The sequence below is a fragment of the Peromyscus californicus genome, unplaced genomic scaffold (assembly GCF_007827085.1).
Source record: "Peromyscus californicus insignis strain IS unplaced genomic scaffold, ASM782708v3 Scaffold_9__1_contigs__length_137607984, whole genome shotgun sequence".
Taxonomy (NCBI): domain Eukaryota; kingdom Metazoa; phylum Chordata; class Mammalia; order Rodentia; family Cricetidae; genus Peromyscus; species Peromyscus californicus.
In genome coordinates this window covers 134265926-134288283 of record NW_026294617.1, presented here as the reverse complement: position 1 = coordinate 134288283, position 22358 = coordinate 134265926, and the positions used below count along the sequence as shown (strand labels likewise).

At 40.4% G+C, this 22358-nt stretch overlaps 1 protein-coding gene and 1 long non-coding RNA gene across 2 annotated transcripts in view; one reads left to right on the top strand and one right to left on the bottom strand.

The window, feature by feature from the left end:
* Negr1 (neuronal growth regulator 1) overlaps window positions 1-19037 on the bottom strand; it is a 752187-nt gene extending 733150 nt beyond the window's left edge. The window contains exon 1 of the mRNA XM_052731996.1: window positions 18698-19037. Coding sequence (XP_052587956.1) covers window positions 18698-18855 — 158 coding nt within the window. The 5' untranslated portion in view covers window positions 18856-19037. The remainder of the gene's footprint in view (window positions 1-18697) is intronic.
* A 176-nt stretch (window positions 19038-19213) lies between these two features.
* LOC128106485 (uncharacterized) overlaps window positions 19214-22358 on the top strand; it is a 96188-nt gene continuing 93043 nt past the window's right edge. The window contains exon 1 of the long non-coding RNA XR_008216725.1: window positions 19214-19582. This is a non-coding gene — a long non-coding RNA (uncharacterized LOC128106485). The remainder of the gene's footprint in view (window positions 19583-22358) is intronic.

The following is a 22358-nucleotide window of genomic DNA, read 5'->3' as shown; positions in this document are numbered from 1 at the left end:
ATTTTTTCTTTTAAATTCATACTATCTGTTCACTTATTAAAGTGAGTCTGAGCTCAAATACGTAACAATGAGTCAGACACTGACCTTCACAGGTGCAAAGCATGTGATACTAAGGAAGGAGTGGAAAAGAGGTCTGACTGCAGCCCATCTGTGAGGTTCTCTTTGAACCAACTGTCCCAGATGAAAGGCTCTGAGTCTACAGCCAGGAATGGTACAAAGTAATTGATGGAGTCAGAGGATGCTACATTGAATGAATTCTAATCTGAATTCAATAGACCTTCATACTTGAGTATTCCACCATAATGGGAGGGAATCAGTGAAGTTCCTAAAAGATGGCATTTATGAGCACATTGAGTAATTATTGTCTGTTCTAAAAAGTAAAAGAATTAAAAACAGCCTAGAAGAAAATCATGTCTTGTGTATTTTGAAAATGAAGATTTAAGTAGAAGTTTAAAAATAAAATGTTTGGCCATGTCAACACAAATCTTCCTGAAAGATATGAGATATGATTGTAAGATGATTTTATCTGTATCCTATAATGAGATGCAGTTTAGAAGGATCACCAACATGGTATGAAAATATCATTGTAATGTTTTAATTCAAGAAAGAAAAGGGAATATATTATATATAATTTGCATTTGTATATGTTATATAAAATATACAGTTAATTTATATTACCGAGGGTATGAAAAGTCAACGGGAGTGTTTATAATCTGAGAGTAAAGAGAAGACTAGAGAATGGGCTAGTCTCTGGTTAGTCGTAAAGGTGAGAATCAAGAAATGTATATCCTTCTACATATTTATATCCATGTTCATTAAAATTCACTATGAACTTCAGAGCACAAATACTGAGGATCCTATATTGCATGTTATACACATTTCACATTTATGTTCTTAAATTTAAAAATTATAGGCAAATATTCAAATGTATGTATAATCATATTTCTCTATCTTATGACTATTGAAGATATACTTCTCAGTTAAAAATCCAACACAAAATGTGTTTGTTAAAAGTATGTATTTATTCAGCTATATCTGGCAAAATGAATATTCAACCTTGTCATATTAAATGTGGAGAAGTCCTACAATTGAACATTTTTTTTCTGAAATTTAATTTTTTTTCTCAATAAAATTTCATCGGCCACCGATAATGTGACAAGCATCAAATCATGCCTGGCGCAAAGCATGCTGGTTTCTGTGGTGACCTAAACAGCAGGAAGAGCCAGGCAGGGAGCCACTGGGAAATAATGTGACTGTGATCTACCTGGCTGACACATGGAGAGTACCCAAGGAAAGCCACTGATGCTACTTAAACAGGGTTGGCGCACAGCCCAGGTTGGCCTAGAACTGCTGACCCTCCTGCCTTGGCCTCTCCAGTGCTGAGTCATGAATGTGATCCTCCTGCCTCAGCCTCTCCAGTGCTGGGTCTTACTAGGTTCTTTTGCAGCACAAAGCGTCCAGCTGTAGCTGGGGTCAGACTACCCACTCCTGCTCCATTGGTTGTTATCAGCTTTGCATTCTCTGCTTCTTTGGTTTCCTGTTGCTGTCAGTTTACCTGACAGCTCACACACTCTCTGATGACAAGATGATTTTCACATTTGCCTTTCCCTGATTTCCAGTGATCTATAATGCCTCCATATGCTTTATCCTCAAGAACATTAATTATTACAATTAATAAACCCTGACTATCACCTTCCCCCAAAGAACATCAGGCATGCAGTCTCCTCTATCTATTGTAAGCCTCAAATATAAAAGGACATTTTAATTAATCATCATGAAAATGATATTTATTTAAGGAGAATTATTTTAATTTAACAATATCTAAAGTTGTCCCTATAACTTTTTAAGGTACATTTTGAAAGATTAGATGATCTAGTAGGACAGTTATTCAAAAATAAGTCACTGCCCCCAAACTATAAATACATTATTTTCAATTAAATGTGTAAATGTATGTTCACATGCCAGCTGTAAACGATCTGGTAATATCTCTTAGTAAATAAGACTGTAGGTGAAATCATGCACTATCTTCCTTGTACTATGGAAAAACCTGCACTGTCCTCCTTGTACAGAGGACACCTTCCACCAGGTTTTATCCCCAGATGAAGAGCTACAGGCAAACAATGGCTGTGTGTGTGTGTGTGTGTGTGTGTGTGTGTGTGTGTGTGTGTGTGTGTGTACCAGTAACAGTTCTAGAGGAGGAGAATAGTGGGGGCACAGAAGGAGTCAGAGGGGGAAAGGGAGGGATGGGCATGATGAAAAACAATTTTAATGATATTAACAAAAGAATAGGTGTACAGTTTCCATTCTTCAAAGAGAACTGAAAACTGTTGCTTTAAACAGTGATCCTAGTTCAGAGTGCAATTAGATTGTAATTATTTTCCTATAAACATTTTAGTCACTATATCCACATCTACTTAGACATCTGTATCGATTTCTTTTGCTGAGTATCTTCAAGGAATTACACTTTATCTTTGCAGCCACATCTTTCTCATCATACTCAAATGTTCATGGAATAACCTTAGCATTCAACTCACAGAAGCAGGAGGTCAAGGGCCCACTGAAGGGATGCTCACTTGCCTGCTTTAGGTACCATCAGAATTGTTAATAGGAAATAGAAAATAGTGGATAAAATATATGGTTGTTCTCAAGACATCTTTGGTTCTTGTTTGTCTTGTTTGGTCTGTTGTTTTGTATTGGTATCATACAGATAGGTTAGTGTTTTGTAGATGGAAAATATTTTAAACATCCTTCAACAGAAGAATGGTCAAGAAAATGTGTCATGTGTCTACAATGAAGTTCTACCTATCTGCAAGGAGGAATGTCATTTGCAAGAAAATGCACAGAACTGGAAATCAGCACAGGAAAGGTAACTGATGCTCTCACAGACACAGCAATATGACAATCATTTTTCTGTCATCTATCCATCTAGCTACACACCTATGTCTCTACCTACCTATATCTACATATACACGAAAGTAGATGGGTGCTCTAAGGGAAGAAGCTGAGGTCTGAATGGAAGAAGAGAGGGGAATGAGGGAGAACAGAAGTGTTAAGATCGTATTTCACTCACATGCAGAACACTGATCCACACATGTGTGTGACGTGAAACAAGATGCTGGTTAAAGGGAAGAAGGGGAAACAGTGAGAGGAAGGAAGTGGGGATGGTGAGAACAAGGTGTATCAACACTAACATGAGTAAGCTAAGCGAGATGGGCTTTGACCATTTAAGTGTGCATTATTCTTTCATAAACCCTTGCCTTGTTTTATTATAAACATGTGATATTTAAATAAGACATCACAAACATATAACTTTAAAAATGAAAAATTCAGTAGTATGAAGGAACTATTAGGATTTCAAATTCACAATTAATGAGACATAAACCGATTCTCTCCACATCCACTTTCATGTGTTTATCTGCAGTTGGCTACGGAAGAGTGAAGGGCTTCATACAGAAGGTTGTAGAAAACAGAAAAAAAGAGTTGAAAGGGATCAAAAATATTTTAATAATTGTATCACTTTTGTGTGTGAGTATCCTAAAATACATGATAATTATTCAAGTAGAATATAAACGCAAACTAGTCATCACAGAGTTTAAATAGCATGGATTAATTGAACAATATACTGAGTTTCACTGTGGCATCATTATGAATGCACAGAACATGCTCGCGCCAAATTATTTTAATTATAACTTATGTCCTACTCAGGTTCATAAAATTTTGGCAATTAGAATGCTTTCTCATCAATAATCATTTAAATTTCAATATTTTATTTCTTACAAAAGTCTCTTCAACATAAAAAATAGTAAATTATAGCAAAGGTCAGCTCTTCTAAAGCCGAGGAACAGCAATATAGCACAGCATACATGCTTGTTCTTCATGAGGACAGTATGGCAAATGTACAGTTGGGGATGGAGAGACAGCTCAGCAGTTAAGATTGCTTGCTACTCTTCCAGAAGATGAGAGTTCAGTTCCCAGCACTCATACCTACTGCCCACAATGCCCTACAACTCCAGCTGCAGAAGATATGACACTCTTTTCTGGACTCTTCAAGCACCTAAAATCACGTACCTATACCCACTTTCAAGTTTGCATGCACTCTTGCAAACATACATACAATTTTAAAGTAACACCAATAAATCATCACGATTGAATCTCCATTTCTCTGCAATCATTAACTGCCTATAGCTCTTCATCTATGCGTGGGCCTTATAATATACATATGGATATATATGGAACAATATTTATTAAAGAAAAAGAGGTAACTGATTTGATAGGGAATGGAGAAAGAGTGGAAGAATTTGAAGGGAGGAATAAAGCAAGTATGGTAGTCATGTATGAAATAATCCAAAAAGGTAAATAAAAAATCATAACACCAGAAAGTACTATGATGAAAAAATTTTAAGTAAGTATTCAATTTTTACTTCTTCACTAAATCATTGAAAACATACATGTGTATATGTACATGTGTGTGCACATGCCACCACTTCCTTCTAAATGAAACGTTTATATTAGTACTATAAAGTAATATGTATTTGCATGTTAGGTTTTTTAGGCTCTATTCCTGCTAGCATCTCTAGCAATCATCTAATCATGCAGGACTTAAGAGAGCTGTTTGCCTGTTTGACTACCAACTTATTTGCTGATACCAAATGAAGATAATTTAAAATAGATAACAAATTGAATCTTTCATTAAGAAGAGAGTTTTGTCATTCTTTAATTTTAATTAGTTTTGTGGTTATAATGTGCATTTCCACTTAATCTTCGAACACATCCAACTTCCTCCTTTGCATTTTTCTCTAAGGGAATTGCTTGAGATGCAAATGCCAGTTTTAATTGGACAACTAAGAATTAATTTCCATCCTGCAGCATGTCACTGCTTGCTGTTCAACAACAAGTCAGGGGTTAAGAGTGGTTCAAACATTCAAGGAAATTCAAAGCAATCAATCACAGAATTGTTTATAGCCTGTCTTACAGAATAGCAGTACATACTGCAGGGCTCCCAAACTAGAATTTTCTTTGTCTTTGAAACCAAACTAAGGACATTTTGTCTCTCAAGCCACTAAAACACTTAGTATTAAAATGTCAATCAGAAACACGCAAAAAAATTGTAAAATCCACAATGAGATGTCTTTTGAATGTTATGAATTTGAAAGTAATTTTTTTAGGTTACAGGAAATACACATAGTAAGACCACGGCATTTCACATTATTCAAGTTAATTTTTCCTTCTAGAATGCATTTGATCAATCCTTTTAAATACGAGCTTACATTTCCTTCTTATAGGTTATATCTTATTTTAAGACCCTTACTCAACAAAAGGTAGAAATATGATCTAATTCTAGGCAATTTATTACTAAACTAAGCCAATAATGCTACATTCCTATAATTCCCACACTTGGGAGGTTGACGCCAGAGTATCAGAGGTAAGGTCTCTGATATAGATATAATCTATATTATAGACAGATATAATCTCAACAAACAAACATGCGAACCAAAAGAAAAGATGCAATTTTATCAAAAGCTGAGAAGGCTCTTATTTACCACTGAGTAAACAGTGCACTGATACTTCTTGGGATCATCCTTGACAAGTACAATTCGAATGCCTGTTGCTGTACCCTAAGAATTTTATTGACATTAAAATTTTATTTTACATTGGAAGGAAATTTAAAAAGAAGGTTTTTATGAAAGATGATGTGTGACCTACAGAATACCAGAATTAACCAGAGATTTGGAGACATGCATTCTGAATGCATCTGTGTAAAAATAATGGAAATCGGTAACAACACATTTAAAATGCACTTGTCCTAAGTACATAGACTCTCAAACATACGTGTTATAAGATGTATCCTGAAACTACTGAGCAAAACAGGTCTGTTTAGGTTCCTTGGCAGTAGGTCAGGGGACATCTTTCCAGGCTTGTGGTACATGCCTGAAACCTCTGCAGATAAAGAAAAACAATGTATTTAAGAGTTATTACTCTGAGTTTTCAGACTGCAAAGTGGATTACATAGTATACAGGGTGGATTCACTGAAACAAAGGAGCAGGACTGTGTGAATGGTCATGACTCTATGCAGAAGGGTGCAGTTTAAAACCTGTGAGTTGCTCACTTCTGGAACTATTCATTAATGTTATTGAATAGCCATTGATCATATGTAGCTAAAGCACTTAAAGTTGTGGAGTGGGGTTCCTAATGGATGGCCTTCTCTATTATTGTTCTAAGCACAGAACAATGACATGACCCAAATCTGGGTTTTGATTGCTATAAGTTAAATCAACACCAATGAGGGTTTATTTGTTAAAATCATGATGGTCTACATTTATTCATTGTTCATTTGGGGCCAGGTATGATGCTAAGGTATTTATAAATGTTTTCTATTTTCATAATATATAGGTTACAGGCTATCATTAATCCATTTTACAGTAAGGTAAAAAAATGTTAATCCATTTTCCAAGACATTAAAAAAATTCAAAGAAATATGCAACTGTTTTTAAGGGCTATATCTCAACTATGTATGAAGAAGTAGCTGGAAATAGACAATGAATTCACTGAAGGTTTGATTAGTGATATGGAATATCACAATATTCTTAAATAAAGGAAGAAAAGAAGAATGGACATATTAACATGAAAACATTATCAGGAATTGACACTGTGAAATAATAATATTATTATCAAAATTAAATGAGCACTGTTGCTTAAAGTTAAATTAATACAGAAAAGGCTAAGTACCGTCTGCCAGAAGCCACATAAAGTGTGTCCTAAATATGAAGAGACATTTTAGAAATGTCAGAAATTCAATTAACCAACTACAGGGAGTAGGAAAAGAATACTTTTCATTGCTCAGAAGAGTACAGAACTAGAATGACAAAGGTGTGTTCTTGCTATTTCCGTGAACTATTGTTTGCCCAAGAATTGCAAATTCATTTGCTTGGTAGTTCAAGGAAGCATGGGGTGCAATCTGTGAGATCTGCCTTATGTTAACCATTATCCTAACCAGGAAGAAAGATGTTGTATGTGGACAGGGTAAGTGCAAGGTTTTAGAAGAAGTGCATCTCACTGGCAGATTTTAGTGTTAACAGAAGACATAATGAGGATGCAAACAGACTCTTCACAGACCTTCAGAGCAGTTCACAGACTGGAGACATATTTCTTTGGAATACATGGAAAAAGTTAACAACAGGGCATGTGAAGGTACATCCTCCCAGATACAGAACAAAATGAGCCCCAGAACTGGAAATATGACAATAGCAAGGTCACCACATGTCCAAAGGCCTCTGCTCATCTCACTAGCAAAGAGAAGCCTTGGCTGTAAGAGCACTAAACATCATGAATTACCACACGCAGATATCACACCAAAGATAAAAACAGACTGTTCCCTCTGTACATTCCAGGATCAGTTAACATAAATGTTGAATATTGGGGAATGAATGTCTTAAAGAACATGTGACCTATGAAATAAGTATTAAATGGGTACAAAAATAGATGGCCAGATGAAGAAATTAGATATTGATGTGTGATTCTGTTGAAGATTTGCAACTATTTAGCTCTGAACACCCACACACCATCATACTAAAATGATAGAATAAACATAAAAAGGAAGAGTGGAAGAATGCAGAAAGAAAAGATATAGAGTTGAACTTGGAAAGACTGGGAATGTTCTCAAGTAATTTGAGATTTTCTGACAGTACTTTGGACCCACAGTGCCTTGGCTCTGCAAGATAGCATGTATTAAGACATTGTGCTCCTCTTAGATGCCATGTGGTCTGCAATAAGTAGACATGGAAATACAGTATGTGACAAATATCCCCAATATAATAAAATCTGAAAAAAAAAACAAATTTCATTTGATCAGTTTAAACAATGAACATTTCTTTCACTAGGTACTAGAAAAGGCATGTTTGTTTGATGGCCATAGCAGCTGGACATAGAACTTTGTAAACTATTATGCACATGCTAAATGAAGCCAATGTAGTCAGGTTTTATAGATCCAAGATATTGTTTTACCTCTTCATCTGTTGTAAAATCTCACAGTGTTTCAACCTGGAGACACCTTCCACAATGATCCAGTTGTTGTGAGTGCTACCAGAATCAGCTTTCAAAGAAATGGAACCTGGCATCTACATCACATAGAGGCTGCTTCTCCTTCAGAAACTGAGCACAGATTTTGGAGCTCCACCGGCCAAAGATGAAGCCCAGCTTGGGCAATTATTTCCCACAGAGTACCTCTAGAATATTTCTTAGCATCTCCGTGATGCTTTTTCACACTGTAAAGCAGAAGCTGATGCTTTTGCAATGATGTGTTGAAGTTTTTAATATATAGCAGTAACTAATATATATAAGAAAAATTGAATACTGGTATCTGTTAGAGAAGCATCCCACTATATATATTTATATGGAGATGTGGCTCAGAGGTTAAGAGCACTGACTGCTTTTCCAGCTCACAACTGTCTATAACTCCATTTCTAAAAGAATTTGGTGCCCTCTTTTGGACTCTGGGGTCACTGCACACAGAAGGAGCACAGACATACATGCAGGCAAAATACCTGCCCAAATAAATAAATAAATCTCAAAAAATTTAACATAAATGTTATATACAATGCCCCTTTTGTAAACATATACCACCAGAACAGCCACTGATGACAGTGCAAAAGAAAATATTTTAAAAATAAACATAAGCAGATCTATAACTTGAAAGAAAGATATGTACCTAAATGAAAAACATGAATTCACAAATGTAATGTATGGCACATACCTCACTTGATCAGAAGGGGAATGTAGACTCTGGATAATGTATATTATTTAATTAATTCATTCCCTCTCACCATAGGTCTAAACAGCACAATTGCCAAGCTTCATTTTATGTCATTCCAAATGACTTAAGTTTCAATTAGTATGATTTTAAGCAAATTAAAATACAGATTGTATTTTCCCCTTTCATTTCTTTCTCCATTCTTTCTACAACTCTCATTGCTTTTCTTCACACTGTATTCAGAGTACAGATATGAGCAATGGGACAAAAGCTGTGCTTAGTAGCAGAGCTAACAACTTTAAACAAATGATCAATCATTCAAATTATTAATTTTGAACAAGATTCCATGCAAATCAAATATATTTTCCTGTGAGAAATATTGTGTCCATAAGATCAAAGAAGTGTGACTTTTAATATCCCATTGAAGGAGTATTGTTTGTCAGGACATACATGCATGGCATTTTGTGGGGCCCTTTTACTTTAAATAATTATTTATTTAGAAAGGGGAATGTTATGACAGACACACTTGCAGGCAACACCAGCTATAGCATCGCAATTCAAGGCCAAGTTCATTTTATGTCTCCCTTTATCCCATGTCCTTTCCTTAGCCCTGGTGCTCTGAAGCAAATCCAAGACCTCACACAATTTCACCAAGACCATGTGACTTGATAACAGTTCCTGGATTGGAGTTCACAATACAGCAAGAAGGAAGACAGAGGAAGAGGCTGACTGAGGCTGACCTATGTCTGTTTTCACTTTAAAGCCTCGGCCAACAAGAAAGAGACAATATGTTCATGTAGACCAGCTAGCCTCCAGTTCCTATGTCTGTTCTTGGAGAAATGGGCTACTGACAGAGTTCTAAATGATATCTCTTAAGTCTTTTCACCATTATTAAATTCAACATAGCAGCACGAGAGAAAATGATTTCTGAGACAGGGTCCTTTCCCTCAAAGTTGTACTGGACCACAATCTGTAAATGGTTCAAGGAAGTGTCTATAACTAAATGTTTTCTTTAAAAAAATCAAAATACAAAGCATAAAAAACCAAAAACAAACAAACAGAAACTTCTCAGTCCTGGAAACTGAACATGTGTTCAAAGACAATTAAATTCCATAAAGAACAATTTAGTTCTGGACTGAGAAGAGTTAAAAAAAATCTTCCTTAAATTGAGCGAATTTACTAGCTATTTGGAAAGTACAGTGTGTTGGCTTCCATTCAAAAGCGCAACACTTAATGTTACCAACACTGCCAAGTCCCTTCTTTGCTCTCTCCTGCTTTCAGAGAAAGTGATTAAGACCAATTCCCCTGCCAGCTGGATGCTGGAGAACATCAAAGGTTCTCCATCAGGATGCAGAACTTGATGTGGATTGGAAAGCACGATGCTGATAGATAACCCCTTGGCATCATAATCAAAGCCTGTGACCACACTAAAACCCTATCAGCTCCTATCACTGACTTGTGGTTTACAGAGAACCGCCAGCCTACCTCTGAGAAATGGCTAGCATAATACTAAATGCTGGTATTTGGGGTGCATAGCTACTTTTCAGAACTGAGAACTACTCACCTATTACAGCAATCAAGTTGCTTTGCTTCTGTTGTGTCCATTGATTTATTTAATTGTGGCCTTAGGGGAAAGGAAGAGCAAGTTCCATGAGTTGAGTTCAAAACCCATGTATCTCTCTCTCTCTCTCTCTCTCTCTCTCTCTATATATATATATATATATATATATATATATATATATATATATATATATATATATATATATATATATATATATATACTTCATATATACTTCTTAACTCTGAACTTTGAAGAGTTCCTGCCATCTGCATGGTGTAGTGTGAGTGTAAGGATAATTCTTCTTTTATGTGTGGTTGGTGATGGGGGACAAGGACAGCTCTTGCCATGTGTGTGATGTAGTGTTGAGTATAAGAAGGCCTCCTGGGTTACCCAAATCCCTGGGTCTTCTTCAGATTATAAATACAGTTTAAATATCTTAATAACTAGACCCCTATAATTTAAGAGTTTTTCTACTGAAATGCACCTTAGAAAATACATTTTAAGTCTTACAGCACATACACCCATCAATGCATAAATGCATAGAGTTTACTAAAAATCAATTTGTTGTTATTATGTAAAGTGTCTTAATATATATCTTACATAGGTCATTTTATCTAAAATGTATGGTAAGCAATTCCACACACTTTTCTTCAGAATGCTCTTGTAGATTTTTCTTTGTAATTAAAAAATAATTCTGGAAAGTGCTATGCACGCTACAGGAGAGGAAAGTAATCATCAATCACTCAGCATTGAAGCCAGCAAGCTACAATGATGACTGGCTTGAAAAGACACGTTGTTTATGCAACAGTGGCATGAACATCTTGGACATGACCAGTCATTTCTTATTGCATTTAAGGCCCACTGCACAACATGAAACCCATACCTGGCAACACTATTGAGCCAAGAACCTATGGCTAGACAGGGAGTAAACACTAGGCAAGAATCTCCTACTATTACTTTGCTAAATGGGCATACCATCAAACAACCCCTAATGGCTTATTATTGCACTCATAGGATTAGTGCATAACTCAACCCTCATCAGAGAAGTTTCTATTTGGTGATTAACACAGAGATTCACAATTGGACAAGACACAAAGAATAGGATACTATATAATGTACAGTCCTGTGTGGAAAATATACACCACCCTCTTCCTCTAAAAGGCCAGAGATAACTACAGAAGAAGGTACGGGAAGAGCCAGAAGTGATGGGTGACTACAAGGACACCGCATCTTCTGGACACAGCAAGGCAACTGCACATATGAACTCCTGGTGATTGCAGCAGAACACTGTAACCCGAGACACACCAAATCCCAGCCTGAAGATGGAATCAGGCACACAATACCAACCCAACCTTAGAGACACTGGGAATTGTTAGTGTCCTGGAGAAAAAGAGTCCGTTTGTTTTCTCTAAAAGTGTAGTCCCTGGCGAGCTAACCATGCCCCAGTGGAAGACAACACAGATCGGAATATTTAGCAGCATAAACTGCTCTTGATATTCTGAAAGAAAGGATAAAAAAACCCACAAGGTTGTGTGTGTAAGAAAGAGGGGTGGATCTGGGAAGAGGTGTGGGATGGGAGTGAATGTGATCAAAACATATACAAAGTCTAATAACTAAAAATAAATTATTTTAAAGATTCTGAATTTTAAAAGCTAACATCTGCTTATAAGAGAAAATGTGCAATATTTAATTTTCTGAGCCTGGGTTACCTCACTCAGGATGATTGTTTTCTAGTTTTATCCATTTACCAGTGATTTCATGATTTTATTTTTCTTAACAGCTGGATAATATTCCATTTTGTAAATGTATCACATTTCCCTTATCTATTCATCAGTTGATGGACATATAGGCTCTTTCTAATTCCTTGCTATTATGAATAGAGAATCATTGAACATGGATGAACAAATGTTGTTGAGGGAGGGCAAAGAACCCTTTGAGCATATGCCCAACAGCAGTATAGCTGGATATCAAACACTCTTCTCATCTTCCTGACTAACTGCTCATTGAATCCGTAGTGGCTGTACAAGTTTGCACTCCCACCACCAATGAATGAGTGCTTCCCTTACTACACATCCTCACTGGCCTGAGTTGTCACTTGTTTTATTCCATCTGGTTGGGGGTAAGATGACATCTCAAAGCAGTTTTGATTTGCATTTCCCTCATGATTAGAGATGTTGAACATTTCTTTAAGTGTTTATCAGTCATTTGCGTTTCTTCCTTTGAGAACTCTTGTCTAGTGTTTTACTTCACTTTAATTGGGCTACTTGATTTCTGGATGTTCAGTTCCTTAGTTCTTTGTATAGTCTAGATACTAATCGTCTATCAGACATGTAGTTACTAAAGAAATTCCCTGACTTGTAGGTTGACAATTTTCTTGAATAATGTCATCCTTTGCCACACTGAAGATGGTCAGTTTCATGAGGTCCTAGTTGTTATTTGTTAGTCCTTGTGTCTGTGCTCCTGGTATTCTGCTCAGAAAGTCCTTCCCCGCACCAATGCACTCAAGGCTAGTCCTCATTTTCTCTTCTGTCAGACTCAGGGTGTCCAGCCTTATGTTGAAGTCCTTGATCCATTTGGAGTTGAGATTCATGCAGGGTGATAAGTAGGGAATGTATTTGCATTCTTCTATGTGCAGCCAACCAGTTTGACCAGCACCATTTGTTGAAGATGCTGTCTTCCAGTGTGTATTTCTGGCTTTATAAAAATCAGGTGTCTACATATGTGTGGATTTATGTCTATGTCTTCATTTCTATTCCACTGATCAATATGTCTGTTTTTGTGTCAATACTGTGCTCTTTTTATTATTATAGCTCTGTAGTACAACTTGCTATCTGGGACAGTGATACCTCCAGCAGTTTTTTCTTTAATCATTCAGCATTGTTTTAGCTTTAAAGCTTTAGATATGAGTGTTTCAATCTGAATAACTACATAGGTTAGGTAGCTAGTAACACAGGGCCACAGATGACTGACACAGACCAGACTGTCACCATTCTGATACACTTTAAAAAACATAGTATTAATTCTTACTCCATAGAGTAAATGAATTATAAAAAAAAGTATATTTATAATAAGTTCATTAATAGGCTTATATGCAAAAATTATACAACAGAAATAAATTCTCAACTAATTCGGTTGGTCCAAAACAATTATCTGGAGATTTTTAAAGGCACTCTATTGTTCTGTCACTAATACATTGTTTATACTAATATGCCATGCAGTATGCCTATCATCACCACAGAGGACACTCCACTACTGTTCAGTTCTGTGCTAGGGACCCATTTTCCCAGCTCATTAGATAATCTATTATCCCTGCAGCTCTGGTTCCATGCTGTTGTTGTGATACAACAGTGATCAAGAACAACTCAGGAGAAGAGGAGAAGACATTTGGCTTCCTAGTCGCAGTTTGTCACAGGACTCCAGGCAGGAACCTGGGCAGGAACTGAATGAGGCGCAGATCACGGGGACTCTGACTACTGACATTTCCACTGGCTTGCTCGGCTACCTTCCTTTACACCCCAGGACCACCTGCCGAGGGGTGGCACTATCTAGTGTGGGCTGGCCCCTTTCTTATCAATTAGCAATCAAGTAAAATTGCCCATGAACATCCCCATGGGACAATCTGAGGGAGGCGATTCCTTCATGGGGGGTCCCTATTCCCAGGTGAGTCAAGTGAACAATTAAACCCAAATACGGCACCTTCATTCCTGAAGAAATCAGCTGAAGAGCTTTGAAATTATGTTTTTAAGGACTCTACCAAATCAGAACATAAACATTTACACAGTATCTAAATGTTATAAATTGATGACCTCTGAACTGTGGGAGAATATGGTGCCTTGGTATACAGGAGGGACTCAGTTTACAAGGAGACATCCCAATCACCTTCCCAAAGAATGAGGTAATTGACTTTTATTTATTGGTGATTCCACATTCTCATACATAAATCATTTATTGTAACCAACAACATGCATTTCAAAGGAGACTACTTAATGTAGAATAAAAACAGCAAATGTGTTGGCCTACAGGAATAAATACTCAAGGCACCATTTCTAACTCTACTGGCAAAATTGTGTGGTATAGTGGGTATTTCTTTGGACCTTCTGCATAAGTGTGGTTCTGCAGAACTGTCTCCTGTGGAAGCACATACACAGTACACGTGCATGGCCTGCCCTTCTCACCAAATGTCATGGTGTGCTACCTAGTGACTAACAGTCAAGTCCAGTGAATAAAATGGCTGAGTTGTGTTCATTTTGCTAAAGAGAATGTATCACTTATAAGGGAAGACGTTTCCCTTCCTTCCTTTGATTAAAACATGAAAAACACAGAATAAGCTATCTTGAATTAATATAAGGAAAGTGTCTGAAAATGTACAAAATTCATGCAGAATGGTTGAAAGAGAAACAGACTGGGGAAAAAAGTTGAAAATGAAATGTGTTTTAAAACTGTACAATTATGAAGAGGCTACAAATGAGGATTTCATGATGCTGTGTAGTTAAGACCATGAGACATCTTCAGCCTGTTTACCAACAACATTTCCTAAAGAATAAGAACAGAGCAATTGGTTGGTGTTTTAGTTATCACAAACACTGAACAATACTCTGACTTGTATGCAAACTTCAAAAGCATGCCCTGCTCTCCAGGTCCAGCAGCTCTGGGACCTAACGCATGGCCACTGATGTGCTTGCCTTGATTGCCCTCTGCTTCATCACCAAATGACACTATGGCTCAGATCTACCACAAACCACAAAGTGCAACCTGAAGGCTGGAGGAAAAGTATACCTTCCCATTTACCAATTAACTCATTTTGTTAGAAACAGAATGATGTAGGTAAATTTCATAAGGATTGATGTCTATATTGGCAAAACTGATGTAAATGTATTTATAGAGAACTGCAATGTACTATGGAAGCCATGTGTTTTTTAAATCCAAAGTTTAGCTAAGAGTTACTCTGCTAAACACATGCATCATTAAAATCTGTACAAGAAGGTCCAAACAGTTCTACTGAATGGTTCACAGAGTCTGCATTGCACAGCCTTCACTGGCCTGAAAAGGCAGAGGAAAGGACTGAGACCTTGACAGATTATGTATAACTCATTGTATCTCCTGTAGGTAATCTAAACGGTGATCGTCATTTATAAGGTGACAGATGGTAGGAAGTGACAAGATGAATTCCCTTTGTGCTACAGCTCCACTCAAGGGAAGTTTCTTTTGTTTGGTTGTATTTATTTATTTATTTATTTATTTATTTATTTATTTATTTATTTATTGTTTTGTTATTCTCTTCCTAAAAATGGACTCCCTGGCACTTTGGAGAAAGAAGGGTATCAGCTGACCTTTGACCTTGTCCTACATTAACAACCAAAAGAACCAGCATTACTGACTGGCATGTTTGAACTGCCAGGCTTTAGCACTCCAAGGTATTTGATAACTGTTACTTCACTATTCTCTTTCTATGAGATGCTTTGAGGAGTGTGCTGTGGTGACATTGTGTTCCCCAAAATATTGTGCACCCTAATAAACTTATCTGGGATCAGAGATAGAATAGCCACTAGATACAAAGGCTAGAAAATGGTGGCACTCACACCTTTAATCCTAGCACTCCAGAGGTAGAAATCCCTCTGGATTTCTGTGAGTTCAAGGCCACATTGGAAACAGCCAGGCATGGTGACACATGCCTCTAATCCCAGAAAGCGAGCCTTTAATCCCAGGGAGTGGTGGTAGAAAGCAGAAAGGTATATAAGGCCTGAGGACCAGAAACTAGAAGCATTTGGCTGGTTAAGCTTTCAGGCTTCTAGCAGCACAGTTCAGCTGAGAATCATTCGGATGTGAGGACACAGAGGCTTCCAGTCTGAGGAAACAAGACCAGCTGAGAAGTTGGCCTGGTGAGGTTAGCTGTGGCTTGTTCTGTCTCTCTGACCATCCAGCATTTCACCCCAATAACTGGACCCGGGTTTGATTTTATTAATAAGACTCTCTAAGATTCCTGCTACAGTGTGCTGTGATAAAAATAGAATAGATCGTCACATTGTCCTATTAGGTGTTTCTTGGGTATTCAGTTCACACACTTTGATACGAAGGGAGTATGTGTTTGCAGGATAAAGTTCTGTTTTTCTAATGAGTTACAGATAGCAACAAGAATAATTTGAAATACATATCTTCCTGTGGATTTACTTCTAATGAAAACATGCCCCTCAAGTTGGCCCCATCTGCTGGTCCCCAAGGCTGCTGGTATCAGTTTATGAGCAAATCAATATCAGAGGCTGGAGAAGTCACAGAACCCTGAGAACAATACTCAACATTTTAATGAAGATGCAATTTCCTGTAACTAAATAATAAATCATCCCCAAAACTTGTATAATCTAAAAGTTCAATAACTGGAGAATTCCTATAGTTATAAAATTAATATTAAAAAGTAAAGCAGATAAAATGTGCTTCAAGTGACAAAAAATGGTTTTGAAAATTGGTTAATATCGATGAGAAGTTTTGAGAGTCAAGAGTTCTGTAAAATATTATGAAGCTCAGGACATGTCATAAAATGGATGGGGTAAAGCAAGGACCACACCAACCTCAGCACAGTAGGCATTCTCCCCACAAGCCTGGAGCTCTACACTGTCAGAGTCTCCTGGAAGCTGAACATAATCCCCACACTTTAATCGACCATACCACTTATTAAATTGCTCATTAAGAAAGGAATTGCCAAGATATATCACCAGAATGTGAGTGACGATCAGATCCTTCAGGCTGAAAATGGTGCTGCTTGCCACACGTTAGCCATTTGTTACTTCAAATAGAAACGTTTTAGTTGCCGTAATTTGAGATTGTATCTAATGTTGCTCAAACTTCTAAAAGAAACCAACATCACAAGTAAAGGGTGGAGATTAATTTCCATCTGCTCCATGATAAAATGCCCATCACCTTTGTCAAAAATAAAAAGTTATTCTACTATGGTGTGATATCAGATTCACAAGAATAATATATTATTAAAACATGTTATTAACATGTATTAGAATTTATCTGTGAAATTGGCCTCAAGAGAATTTAAAAAGCTACAAATCACAGTCCAACTCACATTGTTAAATGCAAAACGTCACCCGTTAAGAGGAAATAGGTGCAGTTCTTTCCCACCTTCGACATGCATGGATTATACTGGCTCTGTGCAATCTGTACTCATAAGCAAACTACCACCCAGTGGAGAGAGTGAAGATCTTTCAGGAAGACTGGAGAAGCAAACCAAGTGGGGGTGACAGTGTAGGTGGGTCTACGGGAAGTGGAGAAAGAAGACCGGCAGTGAGCCCTGTTTAGCGCTTAGCACTACTGGTCATCAATTTATATCCAATGGGAAAGGAAATCTTTCCCAGGCACACTTGGCAGTGTGGCTTATGGGGAAAACCAGGCTAGGGTATCCTTTCATAGCATTCAGGCTGCTGTCAAGATTAGTGAAAATAAGGGGAAGAGAAGAGGTGTAGCACTGAAGACAGAGGAGGGAAGTGGGGGCAGGGGTGCACGTGTGTGGTGAGTGTGGAGTGTGCACCTTTTAAATACCAAGGGAGAATCTGAACGTGAAGTGGTCCTTACAGGATGCAATTGCCAGTGTGTGAGAGGATGGGAGAGCTGAGAGGGAGTGTGCTCATAACATCGAGATTTATGAGGGTTTGGAAATGGTACTGGAACACGCATGTGGGTGTGACAGAAAAGTGCATGGGAGATGAGGCTCTATATGAGAGTCTGGGAGGGGAGATATAGGGCTGTGATGAGGACCCGAAACTGGGAGAGAGGGAAAGCTGGAGAAAGGGGTGAATCAGAAATGACAGTGGTAGAACTGAGAAGACTGTGAAACAGTACAAACAAAACAGAATAGAACAGGGAGGAACAGGAGAGTGAAGTCAATGAGGGGTGAGTAGAGGGGGATGGAGACATGGGAAAGGGAGAAACAAGGAAAGAAAACCGCTAAAAGAAAAAAAAAAGAGCGGAACTGGGAATATTTGGATCTTACTGTTCAAGCGAGAGGGAAAATAAATGGAGCTCGGAGCCAGCAGTTGGGAAAAGTCGCTTACGGAGTGAAGCAGAAACAAACCCTGTAAACTTGTCAGACTCCTGGAGTATCGCTGGCAGCAGAGCAGAGACCCATCTCCAAAGTGGCACCTGCCCCTCCTTCAAGCCCCACACTCCTCACCGGGACTGCCCAGAAAGTGTTTCCCTTCCTCCCCAGTCCAGCCAGCCCCCTGCCCCGGGGTCGGAGGAACCCGGGAAGGGTCATTCGTGGGTAGCCAGAGGTGTGGTGTTTTGCTAGTGTGCAACAGCAGGATTCACGCCGGGTGTAAAGCAAGGCGGAGAAGGCAAGGGGACAGAAAGATAGACTGAGGCAAGTGTGGAGAGGGCGCGCGGTCCCTACCTGAGCACCGCCGTATCACCTTTCCTCACCAGCATGTTGTCCACGGCCGCCCAGGGGAAGTCCACGCTCTGCCCAGCCGGGAGGCAAGAGCACAGGCTCAGAAGCACCGCCGCCAGCCACTGGTTCGAGCAACAAGCGCCCTGCGCCAGGAGCACCATGTCCGTGCCTGCCAGGCTGCTCGCTCTCCGGCAGCGTCGGCTCCCACCCCCTGCTGCTGGCGAGGCTGCCCGGTAACCAGGCGGCGCGCCACACGAGATTTTTTTTCCTCTTTTCCTTTTTCTGAGTGGGTGGGTGGGTTTCTTCTCTTTCTCGCCCCCTCCCTAGTTGTCGGGCGTAGTTTCCCTCTTTCCCCGGCCTCGCCTCCTTTCTGCTCGTTTGCAGCTCGCCTTCCCTCCCTCCCCTCCCGCCCCCTGGCACCGCGCTCCACCTCCTCCGGGGCGCCTAGCCGCGTCCGGAGCGTGGCTAATCCCCGGCGGCCGCACACTGTCCTGCGAGGCTGCGAGCAGAGCGCGGGAGGCGGCGCAGGCAGCGCGGGGCGCAGCAGCGGCCGGCGGCCCCCGGGCTCGCGCGCGTTGCCAAGCGGCCGTTTCCGTAGCAACCCCGCCCGGGGATGGAGGACCAGGCAGGGAGGGGGGCCGAGAAGCGAAAGAGATAGATCAAAAAGAGGGAAAGAGAGGGACAGGGAAGCTAGGGGCGACGGGGGTTACGCCGAGGTCTGGTCCGGCTTCGCAGCACGAGCAAGAGAGCTGTGCGGGCTGCTGGGCTGGGAAGTCAGGGCTTGGGGGCCCGGCCTGCCCTTCGGTGCGTTTAGCTCCCGGGGCCTCCCAGGGCCCCCGACTTTAAAGTGCTCAAGTTGGGGTCGGCGCCATCATGACGCCCGAGACTGTGAGTGAGTTGGCTTTTTTTGTTGTTGTATGTGTGTGTGTGTGTGTTTAATCCTGACTAGCTAGCTAGTTCTCTCTCTCTCTCTCTCTCTCTCTCTCTCTCTCTCTCTCTCTCTCTCTCTCTCTCTCTCTCTCTCTCTCTCTCTCTCTTTTTCTTCCTCTTCTCTCCTCTCGTCTTTCTCTGTGCGTCTCTCTCTTTTCCTACCTCTTGTTATTTGTCTTTAGGGAGTATGTCTTTTTACCCTCTTTTGGAGGTGGGCAGGGACAGTGGCGGCGCTGCGGCTTTGCAGGGACAGTAGAGTGATACCGGCCTTACTGCTGAGAGCTAGCGCGTCTGTGGGTCCGCCAGTGCGGACTGGAGGACGCCTGCCCTTCTCTGTGCGTCTTGATACTAACTTGTGCGTGAGTGTGTGTGCGCGAGTGAGAGGGAGATGGAGTGTGCAGGGCGCGTGCAGGGCCGGGGCGCGCGCAGCACGCAGGCGCACTGGGAGGGATGGGCGGGCCTTGCTGGGATGCAGAGTTGGAGAAGGCTGCAATCAAGTGTTTTAATTGTGTGGAGCTAGGCGGTCCTGTTATGTAAGAGGCAGTTTAACCCATTTGAGCCTATTGGGTGGAAGGCTCGCACATTCGGGTGAAGCCAAGACATTCCTCGGCTTTAAGGAGTCCCAGTTGTATTTTTAAAACAACCTCCCAGCTGGGGTGGACTCGCATTCTTTGAGCAGCAACCTCAGCTCCCCAAGCAGCATCCTGCTAGCCGACGCCCAGGTCAGGGCAAAGCAGGGTCCGTGGCATGGAGTCACCCCACAGTCTGCTCGTTTTATTTATTTTTAATTTTCTTCCCTTTTGGCACTCATTTTCAGCCTTCTAGATCTCTTCCGGGCGATTTGCAAATCAATGAGAGAATCTTTGAGTCCAGGGCAGCGGCTCCAGTCTCCGTGAGGAGTTTAGGAGCAAAAATGAAAGTGGGGGGAATGGGTAGTTGGAAATAACTGACTCGCCCCACCTGGCTTCCCCCACCCTCCGCCTGTAGCGGTATTTTAAAAAAAAAAAGAAAAGAAACAAGAAAAAACACGTTCGTCTTTCACTGATGCTCATTTGAACTCCTTTTTCTGAAAGCCAGCAGGGCCCCGCGGCAGAGCGCACTGAAGCAATGATCTCTGCAGGGGTCACCATCCGGCTTCCTCCCAGAGCTGAGCTCTTGACGATGCAGGCAGGGAGTCATAGTTGTCGGTGGTACCCAGGGCGGCTTTTTAATTTTTATTTTTATTTATCACGATGTCTAAGGATAGATGGGGTAGGGCTAGCAATTTCCACCGCCCGAGACCACCCAGACTGAATTATCCCGGAGCCTCTAAGCAACATCACCTCCCTGCAGAAGATTCCCTGCGAGGCTCAGCAATTAACCACGGGGTTTGCAGCAGGAACTACTGAGGTGATTAGTATTCAGGCTTAATTCTCAGAACCCGCTCGGGAATTGAAAGTGCGGTAGTATTCAGCCGCATTTCGAAACATCAATAAAATGTTAGTCATTTGCGGATGAATGAAAACATTTTTCTTTACCGTCTGCTGTGCTAGGGAAATAATTGTAGAATGGCAGCCTCCCGCTAATACTGATGCCAGAAACCTAGAGAACGCTCTCTTCTCGTGGACTTCATTTAACATTCTTGGCGGTGCACTCAGGATAAAGCCTAAAATTATCGAGGACAAACGAGGTATTAGAAGACCTGACTTCCCACTACGCGGCCCGTTAGGTCCATGCGGTATTATTTCGCTATCGATAAACTAGACGCCAATGAAAAGAGGCAGAAGGATCAGCTTCTGGCGTTGAGCCAAAGTTTACGGATACTATATGCAAGGGTGAGAGAGCCAGCGCCTTCGAGTACAAGCCACTGAAAGGCATCCTTTCCTAACTGCTTTCCCCAGAGACTGACATCCTCAGTGCGCGCGGGGAGGGTGGGGGTGGGGATTTCTGTGGCCAAGGACTTGGCTCTGCAGCAATTTTAATATGTACAACAACCCTGCAGGCTTGTAAACCGAAACTGGAGCCGCTTCTATTTAAAGGCAAGGAGTTTCTTTTCTGTGTTTCTGGTTTCTGTCTCGGCTTCTATTCGATGATCAGAAAACAATTAACTCTTACAGAACCTACCCAAATAAAAGCAGAAAGGAGCCAGGCGGTGGTGGCGCACGCCTTTAATCCCAGCACTCGGGAGGCAGAGCCAGGCGGATCTCTGTGAGTTCGAGGCCAGCCTGGACTACCAAGTGAGTTCCAGGAAAGGCGCAAAGCTACACAGAGAAACCCTGTCTCGAAAAACAAAAACAAAAACAAAAACAAAAACAAAAACAAAAAAAAAAAAACCAGAAAGGATAGATGCGCGGATATTAGAGTTATTTATAGGTCTGTCACAATTAAGGAGCGCAAGAATGCACCTAGGTAGCTGCTCTTGCCCCGCGCATTTCTGCTAAATATCATCTTGTAATGGCCGGCTTTCCCCTGGACCCTTCTGAGGGTTCATATCTGAGAGGATTTTACTAGTTTTCCATCATTTGCTTCTGAGGTCCCAGAATTCTTCCCAGCAGAGATATGCATCCTGGAATTCTTGGCTCCTTTTGAGGGAACTCTGGAGCAAAACCAAGTTAGAAACTGAAAATGGTAGAAAAAACCTACGGTAACATAAATGGAAAGCCACCACGCTGGCTTGAACATTTTGGACGGTGAAGACCTGACTGGGTATAATGGAATACAGCCTTGGCCAGGGGTCTTAGAAATGGACAGAAAT